Source organism: Molossus molossus, unplaced genomic scaffold (genome assembly GCF_014108415.1).
Source record: "Molossus molossus isolate mMolMol1 unplaced genomic scaffold, mMolMol1.p scaffold_m16_p_2, whole genome shotgun sequence".
In the NCBI taxonomy this organism is placed as follows: domain Eukaryota; kingdom Metazoa; phylum Chordata; class Mammalia; order Chiroptera; family Molossidae; genus Molossus; species Molossus molossus.
Genome location: NW_023425355.1, coordinates 71711758 through 71728339, shown reverse-complemented (window position 1 = coordinate 71728339; position 16582 = coordinate 71711758). Strand labels below are relative to the sequence as shown.

Here is a 16582-nt window from a genome sequence, read left to right as displayed (position 1 = left end):
TTAGATAATATATTGGGTTTTATCCATAGCCAAAAAGGAGTCTTGGATCTTTCATAGGTATAACCTCTTCCACTTCATTTGTTCTGCACTTCCTATACACACATTTCATCCTATCCAGCCCTCATCTTGATCTTGTCGTGGACCCTACAATGACCTGTAGTTTTCTGTGAACAGGTCCTTTATTTCTATGGTTAAGTTTATTCCTAGGTATCTTAATGTTTTTGCCGCAATGGTAAATGGGATTGTTTTCTTAGTTTCCTTTTTCTGCGAGTTTATCATTGGTGTATAAGAATGCCATCGATTTCTTGACGTTAATATTGTATCCTGATATGTTGTCAAATTCATTTGCTAAGTGCAGTAAATTTTTGATGGAGTCTTTGGGGTTTTCTACGTATAATATCATGTCATCTGCGAATACTGACATTTTCACTTCCTCCTTTCCAATTTGGATCCCTTTTATTTTTTCTTCCTGTGTGATTGCTGTGGCTAAGACTTCCAGTACTATGTTAAATAAGAGTGGTGAAACGGCATCCTTGTTTTGTTCCTATTCTTAAGGGAAATGCTTTTAGTTTTTGCCCATTGAGTATGATGTTGGCTGTAGTTCTTCCACATATGGCCTTTATTATGTCAAGATATGATCCCTCTATTCCCACATGGCTGAGCGTTTTTATCAGAAATGGATGCTGGATTTTGTCGAAGGCATATTTGGCATTTATTGATATGATCATGTGATTTTTATTCTTCATTTTATTTATGTAGTGTATCACATTTATTGATATTTTAATAGTGTACCAGCCTTGCATCCCTGGGATGAATCCCCCTTGGTCACGGTGAATGATTTTTCTGATGTATTGCTGGATCCTATTTGCTAGTATTTTGTTCAGGATTTTGGTGTCTATGTTCGTCAGGGATATTGGCCTGTAGTTTTCTTTCTTTGTAATGTCTTTCTCTGGTTTTGGAATTAGAATTATGCTGGCCTCCTAATACCAGTTTGGAAGTCTTGAATTTTTTGAAATAGTTTGAGGATAATGGGTGTTAGTTTTTTTTTTGAATGTTTGATAAAACTCCCCCGTGAAGCCATCCGGGTCTGGGCTTTTGTTTGCTGGGAGAGTCTTGACTACCTCTTCAATTTCCTTAGTTGTTATTGGTCTGTTCAAGTTTTCTATCTCTTCCCGGTCCAGTTTTGGGACAGTACATGTTTCCAGAAATTTGTCTATTTCACTTAGATTGTCGAATTTGTTGCCATATAATTGTTCATAGTAGTTGTTAGTGAGCTTTTGTTATTCTGTGGTGTCAGCTGTAACTTCTCCTCTTTCATTTTTGATTTTGTGTATTTGGGTTCTCTCTCTTTGTTTCTTGGTGAGACTAACTAAGGGTCCATCAATTTTGTTTATCTTTTCGAAAAACCAGCTCTTTATTTCATTGATCCTTTGAATGTTTGTTTTTTTTTTTTTTTTGGACTGTATGTCATTTATTTCTGCTCTGATTTTTACTATTTCCTTCCTTCTACTTGCTCTGGGTTTTGTTTGTTTGTTTGTTTGTTTGTTTGTTTGCTCTCTAGTTCTTTATGTTGTGAGGTGACAGAGTTTATTAGAGATTTTTCTTGCTTCTTGAGGTAGGCCTGTAGTGCAATGAACTTTCCTCTCAGAACTGCTTTCACGGCATCACATTGGTTTTGTGTTGTTTTCATTGGTTTCCAGGAAGATTTTAATTTCTTCCTTGATCTCCATGGTAACACATTCATTGTTCAATAACATGCAATTTAGCCTCCATTTGTTCAAATGTCTTTGCATGTTCTTGTTGCAATTGATTTCTAGTTGCATGCCATTGTGATCTGAGAAGATGCTTGATACAATTTCAATCTTCTTGAACTTGTAGAGACTCAGTTTGTGTCCTAACATGTGGTCTATCTTTGAGAATGCCCCATGTGCACTTGAGAAGAATGTGAATTCTGTAGTTTTGGTTTGTAATTCTCTGTAGATATGTATTAAATCCATTTGGTCTAGTGCTTCATTTAGAGTCTGTGTTTCTTTGCAAATTTTTTGTCTACAGGATCTATCCAGTGATGTCAGTGGGGTGTTGAAGTCCCCTCCTATGACTGTATTGCTATTGATTTCTCCTTTGAAGCCTTACAGAAGATTGGTAATACATTTTGTTCCTCCTATATTGGGTGCATATATGTTTATCAAGGTTATATCTTCCTATTGGATAGATCCTTTCAATATTATGTAGTGGCCTTCTTTGTCTCTAGTTATTGCCTTCATTTTGAAATCTATTATAACAGATATGAGTCTTCCTACCCCAGCTATTTTTTTCCTTTATGTTTGCTTGGAAGATTTTTTTCATCCCTTCACTTTCTACCTATGTGAGTCTTTTGTTGTGAGGTGGGTCTCTTGTAAACAAGATATAGATGAGTCATGCCTTCGTATCCAATCAGCTACTCTGTGTCTTTTTATGTGAGCATTCAATCAATTTACATTTAAGGTGATTATTGATATGTATTTATTTATTGCCATTTGTTTAGTGTGGTTATATTTTTCTTCCTATTTCTCCTGCCAATTACTGCAGTCCTTTTAACATTTCTTGCAGTGCTGGTTTGGTGCTAAGGTATTCCCTTAGCCTATTTTTGTCTGGGAAGCTCTTTATTTGACCTTCTATTTTAAAAGATAGCCTTGCTGGGTAGAGTAGTCTTGGATTCAGATCCTTGTTTTTCATGACCTTGATTACCTCATGCCATTCCCTTCTGCCCTGTAGTGTTTCTTGTGAGAAGTCAGCTGAGAACCTTATGGGGGTTCCTTTGTAGGTAACCTGTTGCTTATCTCTTGCTGCTTTCAAGATTCTCTCTTTGTCTTTAATTTTTGGCATTTTGATTTCTATGTGTCTTGGTGTGGGGGTCTGTTTGGGTTCTTCTTACTTGGGGTTCTCTGTGCTTCTTGAATTTGAATGCCTTCTTCCTTCACCAATTTAGGGAAGTTATCTGTCAATATTTCTTCAAATATATTCTCGAACCCTTGCTCTTTTTCTTCTTCTTCAGGGACTCCTATCATGCGAAAACTATTACATTTCCAGTTGTCCCACAGTTCTCTTAATCTCTCTTTCTGTTTTTTAATTGTTTTTTCCTTTTGGTTTTCTGATTGGTTGTTTTTTTTTCTACCCTATCTATTTATTCACTGACCTGGTCCTCAGCTTCCTTTACTCTGCTATTTAGACCTTCCAATGTGTTCTTTATTTCTGATATGTCATTCTTCATTTCTTCTTGGTGGTTTTTAATTTCCAACTGGTTGATTTTCAACATTTCTATGTCTTTACTCATGGTGCTCATGTCCTTACACATGCTGTTGTGCTTTCTCAAGATCATGGCTCTAAATTCTAGTTCTGTTAACTTGCTTATCTGCACCTCATTTATCTCATCTTCAGTAGAGGTCTCTTCTTCTTTCATTTGGCTTTTGTATCTGTGTTTCACCATTTTGGCTATCACAGTGGGCTTTGGAGCCTGCCAAATTTTCCCTGTGGGTGTTGGTGTTCTGTTGTTTTTGGCTCCCTCTCCAGGGTATGGATGAGCCAGGGAGGACCCATGTTAAACACCACTGTCATGTCTTACTTTCCTGGTTAGAGTTGCTAGCCCAGTAGTGGTACAGTTATCCTCTGAATTTTTGCCTGGAGGCTATCAGTTGTGATTACCTGAAGAGCCTTGGCTTCTCAGTTGAATGAAAGACTCCCTCAGGTGTTCAGTATAAGAGGATTTTCTGAGTGTGGGACAGATGCTGGTTGTCAATGGACCTCAATTTCCATTTCAATGGCCAGCGGGTGGAGCTGAATCTCTGAGGGAGGGGCCGCTCCCTCTCCCCAGAGCCCTGGGAAGGAGTAAGATGATCACTGTCCTGAGTGGCTGCAACTCATCAAATCCTATGAGTGCCTTCCAAATCCCGAGTGTCCCCACACAGTTCCAGTCCAGTCTGCCTTCCCTCTGCCAGAGCCCAACATGAGTGGCTGTGGCTATTTTAGCCTCTGTCCTCACTCTGCGCTGTGCGGCCGCTTGGGAGTTTAACCCGAGGTTGCTGCTCACAGCTAAGGCTGCTGCTCACAGCTAAGGCCACTGCTGACCTTGGCCCCCAGCCCTCCTCTCGCATCTCCGCAAGCCTACTGGGATTGAGTCAGTGTCCCTGGTTATGTGGTCCTCCAAGCTGCTTTTCTGTTGTTGTTTTTCTGCCGATTTATCTTTATTTTCATTTTAATTCCAGTTTGTTCCTGGGAGATGGTCTGTGTGGCTTCCATTGATTCTACCACCATTTTGGAATCTCCCCCTGTATATCTTAAACTGGGGTGTAAAGGCAGGGTTAGAAAAAAGATGGTAGTGCCCTGGCCAGTTTGGCTCAGCGGTTAGAGTGTCGACCTGCGGTCCGGAGAGACCCAGGTTCGGTTCCAGCTAAGGGCACGTACTTCGGTTGCAGTTTATCCCCGGCCCTGGTTGGTCGTGCGGGTGGCAGCCACTCGATGTGTCCCTTCACGTCGATGTTCCTCACTCTCTCTCCCTTCCTCTCTCTCCCTCCCACTCTATCTGTACAAAAAATGGAAAAATATCCTCGGGTGAGGATAAAAAAAAGAAAAAAGAAAAAAAGAAAAAAGATGGTAGTTAAAAGACTGTTTAAGAGTAGATACTAACAAAAGTTGATGAGGGTATGGAATAACAGCACCCTCATACACTGCTGAGAGGAATGTAAAATGGTGCAGCAACTTTGGAAAACAATCCAACAGTTCTTCCAAAAGTTAGAGTTACCATATGACCAAGCAATGTTACACCCAGGTATATGGCCGAGAGAGATGAAAATATATGTCTACACAAAAACTTGTACACAAGAGGTGGAAACAACCCAAATATACATCAACTGATGAATGAGTAAATAAAATGTGCAGTATCCATAAAATGGAATATTATTTGGCCATAAAATATAATAAAGTACTGATATGTGCTACAATGTGGATGAGCCTGAAAAACATTATGCTGAGTGAACAAAGTCAAAAACAACAGACCACATATTTCACCACTCCATTTATATGAAATGTGCAGAATAGGCAAATCTATAGAAAGCAGATTAGTGACTGCAGAGGGCTGTGGGAATTGGAGGAAAATGTGAAGTAACTGCTAAAAAGGTATGGGTATTTTTTGTGGACTGTTAAAAATGTTCTTAAATTGATTGTGGTGATGGTTACACAATGTTGTGCATATAGTAAAACTATTGAACTGTGCATTTTTAAAAGGGCAGTTTTATGGTATTTTAATTCCATCTCAAAGAAGCTATTATCCCCCAAAATTAAATGAGCATAAAAACCTAAAAAACAAAAATAAACAGCAGCAGTAATAAGAATCTCAGATAGCCATGCCACTAGGCATACCTAGGTGGCTGCCTCTCACTCCACATAGCAGAAAAATAGGTGTTTGTTTGAAAAGAATAAAAACAGAAGGCCTTTGAACTAGGTAATACCAGGTCCAGTTAAGGGCAGAGTACCATACAAAGAGTAAAGAGGCCCTGGCCGGTATAGCTCAGCGATAAGAGCATAGCTCTTGGACCAAAGAGTCCTCGGTTTGATTCCTGCCAAGGGCACGTACTAGGTTACAGTTTGTCCCCTGCCCCGGTTGGGGTTGTGTGGGTGGGAACCAATCGATGTGTCTCTCTCGCATTGATGTTTCTCTCTCACTCTCACTCTCTCTCCCTCCCTCTCTCCCTCCAGCTCTATCTGAAGATAAATTTAAAAATGTCCTCAGGTGAGGATTAAAAAAGAAAAAAACAAAGAGACTACTTGAAATATTAATGTACCAAATTAGAGGCTCCCAGCCTCCCCCCAACACACACCCCCGTTGGTTACCAGAACACTGGCAGCCAGATCCTTATTCACCAGGTAGCAGACTGGGCAATCTGACAAGCCTGAGAGAAAAGACCTAAAGTTATAGGTATTGGTGATTCCTCTTAGGAAACAGCTTGAGACAAATCAGCCAACAGTGAGAACCATGTTCAAGAAACCTAAATACGCATAGGAAACTTCCAACGAATTTTTTAGTGTTTTATTAAGTGGAAAAACAAGTATCGCCAGACTTTGAGGAAAGTATCTAATATGGGTAATAGGAACAAATGAAGAAAAAGAAAAGCAATCTGAAGACAACAGAAACTACGCAGAGTGGAGAAAACTATTTTAAAGAGAAAAATCCATTATTATTATCCTCATATAGATATGTGACAAAACAAAAACCAAACATGAAACAGGCCCAACCAGTGTGGCTCAGTGGATTGAGCATCATCCAGGAACTGAGAGGTCCCAGTTCGATTCCCAGTCAGGGCACATGCTCAGGTTGCAGGCTCAATCCCCAGTAGGGGGCATGCAGGAGGCAGCTAATTGATGTTTCTCACATGGATGTTTCTATCTCTCTCTCTCTCTAAAAAAATCAGTAAAACATATTTAAAAACAAAACATGAAATAGAAACCAGGTTATACTGAAACATTAAGAGAACAAAAAAGGGTAAAGGCTCTTCAAAATTAAAAACAATGGCAGACAAGTGTCCATCAGTAGGTGAATGGATAAAAAAGCTGTGGTACATATACACAATGGAGTACTATGCAGCTGTAAGAAAGAAAGATCTCTTATCGTTTGAGATAACATGGAGGGACCTGGAGAGTATTATCCTAGGCGAAACAAGCCAAGCAGTGAAAGACAAATATCACATGATATCACTTATTTGTGAACTATAATGAACATAACAGTCTGAGGAATAGGGTAGACCCAAATACGTGGAAGTAGGGTACAGACTGACAATCCTCAGAATGGGGGGAGGGAAGAGATAAACCACAGAACTTAAATGCATGTAGGCATAATCGATGGACAACAAAGCTGGAGATGGGGTAGGGGGAATGGGGAGGAGGGTGTCAATGAGGAAAAAAGGAGAAATACTTGTAACAAAAATGAATAAATAAAATAAATAAAAATAAAAACAATGGCAGAAACATTTAGCATGTTTTCATTTAGAATATTTTCAAGGTTTATGCATGTTGTAGCATGTAATAATACTTCAGTTCTCTTTATTACCCAGTATTAATCCATTGTACAAACATACTACATAATATTAACTCACTTATCAGTTAATGAACTTTTGAGTACTGTTTCACTTTTTAGATATTATAAATAATGCTGCTATGTACATTCAAGTACACATTTTTATGTCAATTTTGATTTTTTTAAATGAAAGAAATTAGTCACACAAGACCACATATTGTGTGATTCCACTTATGTAAGATATCTAGAATAGGCAAATTTATAGAAACAGAAGTAGATTACTGGTACCTAGAACTTAGGGTGAATTGGGGAGGAAGAATAGGGGCAGGTGACTGCTAATTCATGTTGGGATTCTTTTGCTGGAGACAAAAATATTCTCAAATTAGATAGTAGTGATGATTTTGCAACTATGTGAATTTACAAAAAAAAAATACATTGTACATTGTACACTTTATTTTTTATTATTATTTTTGTTTTTAATCCTCCTCCAAGGATATTTTTCCATTTATTTTTACACAGATTGGAAGGGAAGGAGAGAGAGAGAGGGAGAGAGAGAAAGAAAAAAATATTGATGTGAGAAAGACACATCAACTGGTTGCCACCCACACGACTCTGAACAGGGCTGGGAATTGAACCCACAACCCAGGTACGTGCCCTTGACCTGGAATCGAACCCACAACCACAGGTTGACATTCTAATCACTGAGCCAAACCAGCCAGGGCAAATTGTACACTTTAAATAAATAAATTGCATGCTTTATAAATGATATCTCAATAAACCTATTTAAATTTTATTTTAAAGCCCAGCTGGCGTGGCTCAGTGGGTGAGCATCGACCCATGCACCAAGCTGTCACTGGTTTGATTCCCAGTCAGGACACATGCTCAGGTTGTGGGCCAAATCCCCAATGGTGGCCAACTGATGTTCTCTCTCATCAATGTTTCTGTCTCTCTCTCCTTCTCCCTTCCTATCTCTCTAAAAATCAATGAATAAAAAAAAAAAAAAAAAAACATAATGACAGAATCAAAACCCTCAATAGAAAGACTAGAAGATAAATTCTAGAAATTAGAGTAAGAAGACAAAGAGACAAAAATTGCAAAAAAAAAAAAGATAATTAGAGGACTAATCAGGATATCCAACGTCTGTACAACAGAAATTGCAGAAATAGAGAACTGAGAAAATTGTGTGGAGAGAATCAAAGAAAAAATATCCAAGTAGACTTGGATAAGAGGTTCTAAATTCAAAGGGATTACTACAAGACCAGCATAATGGAAGAAAACAGTGCTAACATCACGACATAGCACTGTAAAACTTCAGAAGCCTGAGAATAAAATAAGTTCCCACAAGCTTTTAAAGAGAGAACAAAAATTAAGTCAAATGCAAAGAAATAAAAATCACAATGGCATCAAATTTTGAAACAGCAACACTGGAGAATATTATGCTAAGTGAAATAAGCCGGTCGGAAAGACAAATACCATAGGATCTAACTTATATGTGGAATCTAATTAACAAAATAAACTGACGCACAAAACAGAAACAGAGGCATGGATATATGGAATAGACAAACAGAGTCAAGGGGGAGGAGGCTTGAGGAGTGGATGAAAGAAGGCGAAGAGATTAAGGAAAAAAATAACATACACATACACACAGACAACAGTGTGGTGTTAGCCAGCGGGAAAGGGGGAGGGGTGTGGGTGGAGGTGGGTAAAGGGTGGGTAATGGAGACTATGCTTTGGGTGGTGGGCACATGATGCAGGTGATGTGTTGTTGAGTTGCACACTTGAAACCTGTATGGTTTGTTGAACCAATGTCACCCCAATAAATTCAATATAAAAAATAAAAAAGCAGCAACACTGGAAGCTAGAAGACAATGGGGCATTTGCCTTTAAAATTCTGAGGAAAATTATTTCTATATAGAATGCTATACCCAGCCAATCTAGCAATGAAGTATTAGAGTATAACAAAGACATATGTAAATGTACAAGCTCTTAAAAATTGTACCTGCCACGCACACTTTCTCAGTTAAACTACTGAAGGATGTGTTCCACCAATCAAGTGAGTAATACAAGAAAGACAAAGACATGGCACCTAGGAAAAAGGAGACCCTATGCAAGAGGCAAGTGAACAGAATCCTCAAAATGATCTTCACCATCTCATGACAGGTCTAGTGAGTCTAGATGAGCAGTCTAGACTCCAAAAGAGATTTATTTAAGATGAAATTCAGTTTAAGTGTACTGATAAACTATTTATGTAACTCCCACACTGAGAGTGTGGGGCAGAATAAGGATAAATACCCAGAAAATTGAGTACAAATAACCACTGAAAAAAAAAAAAAAAAAAAGGAAGGAAAAACAACCATCTTATACCACATAATTGATGTAAGTATATAACTCACATGGTCTTAATAACTTAGCACCATATACCAATCTAACCAACATTATAATATAACTATATTGGATGATTTGGAGGAAAATGGGTGGTGGGGTGGAGTAGTGAATGAGAGCTAACTCTTCATCTTCCATGTTGGGAAGCAGCAATATAAGCATGATATTGATAAGCATGAAATGGAGATAAATACCAAAAGAAGTAGCTAAAAGGGCTAAAAATGGTTGCTTCTGGGGAACAGCATGAATGTGTGCATGTATATGTGTGTGCATGTCAGTGTGTTTTGGGGAGGGTAAAACAGTTCTTTAATCACTATATGTATATAGATACTTAAAGTACTTTAAGATTTTTTCCTTTATTGATTTTAGAAAGAGAGGAAGTGAGAGAGAAAGATAGATAGAAACATTATGAGAGAGAACATAGCTTGGCTGCCTCCTGCATACCCCCCACTGAGGATTGGGCCCACAACCTGGGCATGGGTCCTGACCGGGAATTGAACCGGCGACCTCCTGTGCATGGGTTGAACCTCAACTACTGAGCCACACCGGCCAGACTAAAGTAGTCTAATTTACTTAAAGTAGAAAATGATTTTATAAATAAGAAATATTCCAGTATCTTTCAGAAAGAACATATCCAAACCTTAATAATTACTATACCTGGAAAAAGGCACATTCTGAATACTTCTTCCAAATTGCCTCTGATCTGGGCTTATTCAGACAATACTTTTCATACATCTGAAAATCAGCTTTCTGTGATAAAAGCAAGTTCAAACATATTACCAATCTGTGAACATGTACTTTTTTTTATCAAGAAAGGCTGAGCAACAGTGAGTGTGGCTAAGCATTATAGGGAATATGACCTAAAGGGCTGCTGGTCAGGAATCCTCTTTGTAGTCCAAGAACAGCATGCCCATCAGACCAGGTACAGGGACACATAATTATCCAAATAATTTCATAGCTTCCACTTACCAAGTTTGAGAGTAGAGGGAGAAAAGCCTTCTCTGAATGATTTATAAATGCAGACTCATATTTTCACAACTGTGAGCTTATAGGGTACCAAGAAATACACTTTTTCTATGCTGTTAGTTACTCAGTTCCCTGGTGAGTGAACTGGTAGCTAACTTCCAAGGTCCTTGGTTTATCATCAGGACATCATCCTTGTGTCATAACCCACTAGACATCTGTTCCTTGCTATTCTCTTTCCCTGGAATCATCTTTACTTGACTCTTATCTAATGGGATGCTTCCTATTCACTCTTTAACATTCGTCTCACGAGTCATCCTTTCTATAAAGCCATCATTTATACCTCCGGTCTATGTAAGATACACCTCTTCTTGGCCTCTATAGGATCCTTTGTATATTTCTAACATAGCACAACTCACACTGTACACAATGGATTCTCTGTTTCTCTCTGTGAATAGTCTTGGGATTGTACCCACATAGCCTAGCACAGTGCTTGGAACATAGTAGGTTCTCAGTAAATGACTGTTGAATGAATGAACATATCAAAAGGCATTTATTAAACTACTACTTGTTGTGAAGGACTCTGCTATCATTATGAAGGTACAAAGATATATAGGAATTGGACCCTGTCTCAAAGAGTGAGAGTTACAAAGATATATAGAATATGGATCCTACCTCAAAGAGTTTTCCATGGAGCTAAATAAAGAACTCATGAATATATGTAAAGATGCATAGTAAATGTAAAATCCCCAGTGAGTAGCACAGCCTTTAAAGAGAGACTGCTGTTACTTAGGGAAGAATTTGGATACAGTTTAAACATGTTTCAAGTTAGGATATATTAAGAATGGTAATAACACAAATTTCTTTCTTAACATTATTGTTTTCCCCATCCATAAAAACTGTCTGAGATATCTAGTAGGAAGCTGTCAATAATCACTTTTATTCAATTGGCTCTCAAATTAAGAGAGAAGTGATATTTCAGGAAAAGGAAGAAGTAGATAAGCAGAGAATATTCTGAGAGGAAACTCTGATGGAGGAGAGTATGATTACAAATTTTGGAAAGTTAGCTGTACTAAGTACACTCTTGGGACATGGAGAAATGAGCCTTCCTGAATGAGCTCATAGAATAAAAAGAACATACAGCTCTCTGCTTTGCAAAGTTCCTATGATGCCCTGGGTCTGAAAGCTAGACTAAATTTTATTTTACTAAGACTTCACATGTATTAGAGGGGAATACCAAGGCATCTTTTAGGCTAAAAATTAACCAAGCCAAGAATGGTTGTACTAAAATGATTACCAACTCTCACATACATCTTCATAGCTTGGATGGTCCTTGAACTCCTGGGATCACCCAGGGGTCAGTGGTCACAAGCTGAACCACTGAAGCATTTGCTAGCACAGAACACAATAACCATTAGCATGCTCTCAATACCCTGTTGTACCAGTTTCTGTAACAAAACCTGATTTAGCATTAAATACTTGCTGGAGTGATGTGTCTCCTTTAAAATCATAAAGACATAAGAAAAAAAAAAATGGTGGTGGAGTGAATGGAAGCTACACAGACCATCTCCCAGGACCAAACTGGGATTACAACGAAAATAAAGACAAATCGTCAGGAAGGGGCAACCAAAAGGCAGCTTGGAGGACCACATAACCATAGACACTGACTCCATGCTGGTAGGCTTGCGAGGACGCGAGAGGGAGCCAGGAGCCCATGGTCTGCAGTGGCCTGGGCTGGGAACAGCGCCCTCGGCTGGAAGCTGCTGCCACCTCGGCTGGGTGCTATGCCCTTGGCTAGGTCCAGCGGCCTCGGCTGGAAGCTGCGGGTGCCTCGGGTGGGTGCTACGACCTCCTCTAGTGCCGCAGCCTTGGCCGCCCTTAGCTGGGAGCAGTGCCCTCGGGTTAAAGTGCCAGGCGGCTCCATGACGCAGAGCCTGGACAGAGGCTAAATTGGCAGCAGCCACACACCTTGGGCTCTGGCAAAGGGAGGACAGACTGGACTGGAACTGTGTATGGACACTTGGGATTTGGAGGGTGCTCAGAGCTTTTGCTGAGTGCAGCCACGGAGGACTGTGGTCATATTACTCCTTCCCAGGGCCCTGGGGAGAGGCAGCGTCCCCTCCCTCAGAGATGCAGCCCCACCTGCTGGACATGGAAATGCTAATTGAGGTCCATTAACAATCAGCATCTGCCCCACCCTCTGGAAATCCTCTTACACTAAGCACCTGAGGGAGTTTTTCAGTCAACTCAGAAACCAAGATTCCTCAGGTTACTGCTACTAATAGCCTCCAGGCAAAAAAGGTAGAGGATAACTACCATTTCCTGGGCTAGCAACTTTAACCAGAAAAGCTAAGACTTGACAGTGGTATTTAAAGCAGGTCCTCCCTGCCTCATCCAAACCCAGGAGAGGGAGCCACAAACAGCAGAACACCAACACCCACAGGAAATATTTGGCAGGCTCCAAAGCCCACCGTGATAGCCAAAATGGTGAAAAACAGAAAGAAAAGCCAAATGAAAGAACAAGGGACCTCTACCAAAGATGAGATAAATGAGGTGTAGATAAGCAAGTTAACAGAACTAGAATTTAGAGCCATGATCTTGAGGAAGCTCAACAGGATGTGTAAGGACATGCGCACCATGAGTAAAGACATAGAAATGTTGAAAATCAACATTGGAAATTAAAAAACCAACAAGAAGAAATGAAGGATGACATATCAGAAATGAAAAACACATTGGAAGTTCTAAAAAGCAGAGTAGAAGAAGATGAGGACAGGATCCGAGAATTAGAAGACAGGATAGAAAAAATCAACCAATCAGAAAACCAAAAGGAAAAAACAATTAAAAAACAGGAAGACAGCTTAAGAGAACTGTGGGACAACTGGAAATGTAATAATATTCGCATCATGTGAGTCCCCAAAGAACAAGAAAATGAGCAAGGGTTCGAGAATATATTCAAAGAAATAGAGACAGAAAATTTCCCTAATTTGGTGAAGGAAGAAGGCATTCAAGTTCAAGAAGCACAGAGAGCCCAAAGTCCGAAGAACCCAAACAGGCCCACACCAAGACACATAGTAATCAAACTGCCAAAAATTAAAGACAAAGACAGAATCCTAAAAGCAGCAAGAGATAAGCAACAGGTTACCTACAAAGAAAACCTCATAAGGCTCTCAGCTGACTTCTCACAAAAAGCACTACAGGCCAGAAGGGAATGGCATGAAGTAATCAAGGTCATGAAAAACAAGGATCTGAATCCAAAATTACTCTACCCGGCAAGGCTATCATTCAAACTAGAAGGTCAAATAAAGACCTTCCCACAGGACCTGGAAAGTATCATCCTAAGTGAAACAAGCCAAACAGAGAAAGACAAGTTTCATATGATCTCACTTATTTGTAGAATATAATGAACATAACAGTCTGAGGAAGGGGGTAGTCCCAGAGATGCGGAAGTGGGATACAGACTGACAATCCCCTAAATAGGGGGGTGGTGGGGAAGAGATAAACCAAAGAACTTATATGCATGTATGCATGAACAGTGGACATGGACAACAAACTGGGGAAGTGGCAGGGAGGGAGGGAGAGGGAGAAATCAGTGGGGGGAAAAGGAGAAACATCTGTAACAAAAATTAATTAATAAAAAAAAGAGCTTCCCAGACTAAAAAAAGGCTAAAAGAATACATTACCACCAAACCAGCACTGCAAGAAATATTAAAAGGACTGCTGTAATTAGCAGTAGAAATAAGAATAAAAAAAGAACCACACTAAACAAAAATGGCAATAAATAAGTACATATCAATAATCACCTTAAATGTAAATGGATTGAATGCTCCCATAAAAAGACACAGAGTAGCTGATTGGATACGAAGGCTTGACTCATCTATCTGTTGTTTACAAAAGACCCATATCCCAACAAAAGACTCACATAGATTGAAAGTGAAGGGATGGAAAAAAATCTTGCAAGCAAACAAAAAGGGGAAAAAAAGCGGGGGTAGGAAGACTCATATCTGTTACAATAGATTTCAAAATGAAGGCCATAACTAGAGACAAAGAAGGCCACTACATAATAATGAAAGGATCTATCCAACAGGAAGATATAACCTTGATAAACATATATGCACCCAACATAGGAGCACCAAAATATATTAAAAATATTCTGGAGGACTTCAAAGGAGAAATCGATAGCAATACAATATAGCAGGGGACTTCAACACCCCGCTGACATCACTGGATAGATCCTCTAGACAAAAAATTAGCAAGGAAACAGAGACTCTAAATGAAGCACTAGACCAAATGGATTTAATAGATATCTACAGAGAACTACACCCCAAAACTACAGAATTCACATTCTTCTCAAGTGGACATGGGAAATTCTCAAACACAGACCACATGTTAGGGCATAAACTAAGTCTCTACAAGTTCAAAAAGACTGAAATTATATCAAGCATCTTCTCAGATCACAATGGCATGAAACTAGAAATCAATTGCAAGAAGAACATACAAAGACATTTGAAGACATGGAAGCTAAATAGCATGTTATTAAACAATGACTGGGTTATGGAGGAAATCAAGGAAGAAACTAAAAACTTCCTGGAAACCAATGAAAATGAAGACACATCAACACAAAATCTATGGCATGCAGCGAAAGCAGTTCTGAGTGGGAAGTTCATAGTACTATGGGCCTACCTCAAAAAACAAGAAAAATCTCTACTAGACTATCTAACCTCACAACTTACAGAACTAGAGAGCAAACAAAAAGAAAACCCCAGAGCACGTAGTAGGAAGGAAATAATAAAGATCAGAGCAGAAATAAACAACATAGAGTCGAAAAAAAATTCAAAGGATCAATGAAACAAAGAGCTGGTGTTTAAAAAAGATAAACAAGATTGATGGACCCTTAGCTAGACTCACCAGGAAACAAAGAGAGAGAACCCAAATACACAAAATCAGAAATGAAAGAGGAGAAGTAACAACCGACACCACAGAAATACAAAGGATCGTTAATAGCTACTATGAACAACTATATAGCAACAAATTCGACATTCTAAGTGAAATGGACAAATTTCTAGAAACACACAGTCACCAAAAACTGGACCAGGAAGAGATAAAAAACTTGTATAGACCAATAACAACAAAAGAAATTGAAGATGTAATCAAGACTCTCCCAGCAAACAAAAGCCCAGGCCCGGAGGGCTTCACGGTGGAGTTTTACCAAACATTCAAAGAAGAACTAATACCCATTCTCCGCAAACTATTTCAAAAATTCAAGAAGAAGGAAGACTTCAAACTCGTTTTATAAAGCCAGCATAATTCTAATTCCAAAACTAGAAAAAGACACTACGAAGAAAGAAAACTACAGGCCAATATCCATGATGAACATAGCGCCAAAATCCTGAACAAAATACTAGCAAATCGGATCCAGCAATACACCATAAAAATTATCCACCATGATCAAGTGGGATTCATCCCAGGGATGCAAGGCTGGTACAATATTCACAAATCAATATATGTGATACACCACATAAATAAAATAAAGAATAAAAACCACAAGATCATATCAATAGATGCCGGAAAAGCCTTCAACAAAATCCAGGATACATTTCTGATAAAAACACTCAGCAATGTGGAAATAGACGGATTATATCGCGACATAATAAAAGCCATATATGAAAGACCTACAGGTAACATCATACTCAATGGGCAAAAACTAAAAGCATTTTCCTTAAAAAACAGGAACAATGCAAGGATGCCCACTTTCGCCACTCTTACTGGAAGTCTTAGCCTCAGGAATCAGACAGGAAGAAAAAATAAAAGGAATCCAAATTGGAAAGGAGGAAGTGAAACTGTCATTATTTGCAGATGACATGATACTATACGTAGAAAACCCCAAGACTCCATCAAAAATTGACTAGACTTAATAAATGAATTTGGCAAAGTAGCAGGATACAAAATTAACGTCAAGAAATCGATGGCATTCTTATACACCAATGATGAACTCACAGAAAGAGAAACTAAGAAAACAATCCCATTTACCATTGCAGCAAAAAAATTAAGATATCTAGGAATAATCTTAACCAAAGAAATACAGGACCTATTCGCAGAAAACTACAGGTCATTGAAAAAAGAAATAGAGGAAGATATAAAAAAGTGGAAGCACATACCTTGTTCATGGACTGGAAGAATTAACATCATTAAAAT

The 16582-nt window shown here is 38.9% G+C and overlaps 1 protein-coding gene across 1 annotated transcript in view; it reads right to left on the bottom strand.

Moving 5' to 3' along the window:
• The window catches only part of VGLL1 (vestigial like family member 1), a 46256-nt gene extending 29674 nt beyond the window's left edge, over positions 1–16582 (bottom strand). Inside the window, 2 exon segments of the mRNA XM_036271639.1 lie at positions 10085–10177; positions 16546–16582. Coding sequence (XP_036127532.1) covers positions 10085–10100 — 16 coding nt within the window. The 5' untranslated portion in view covers positions 10101–10177; positions 16546–16582.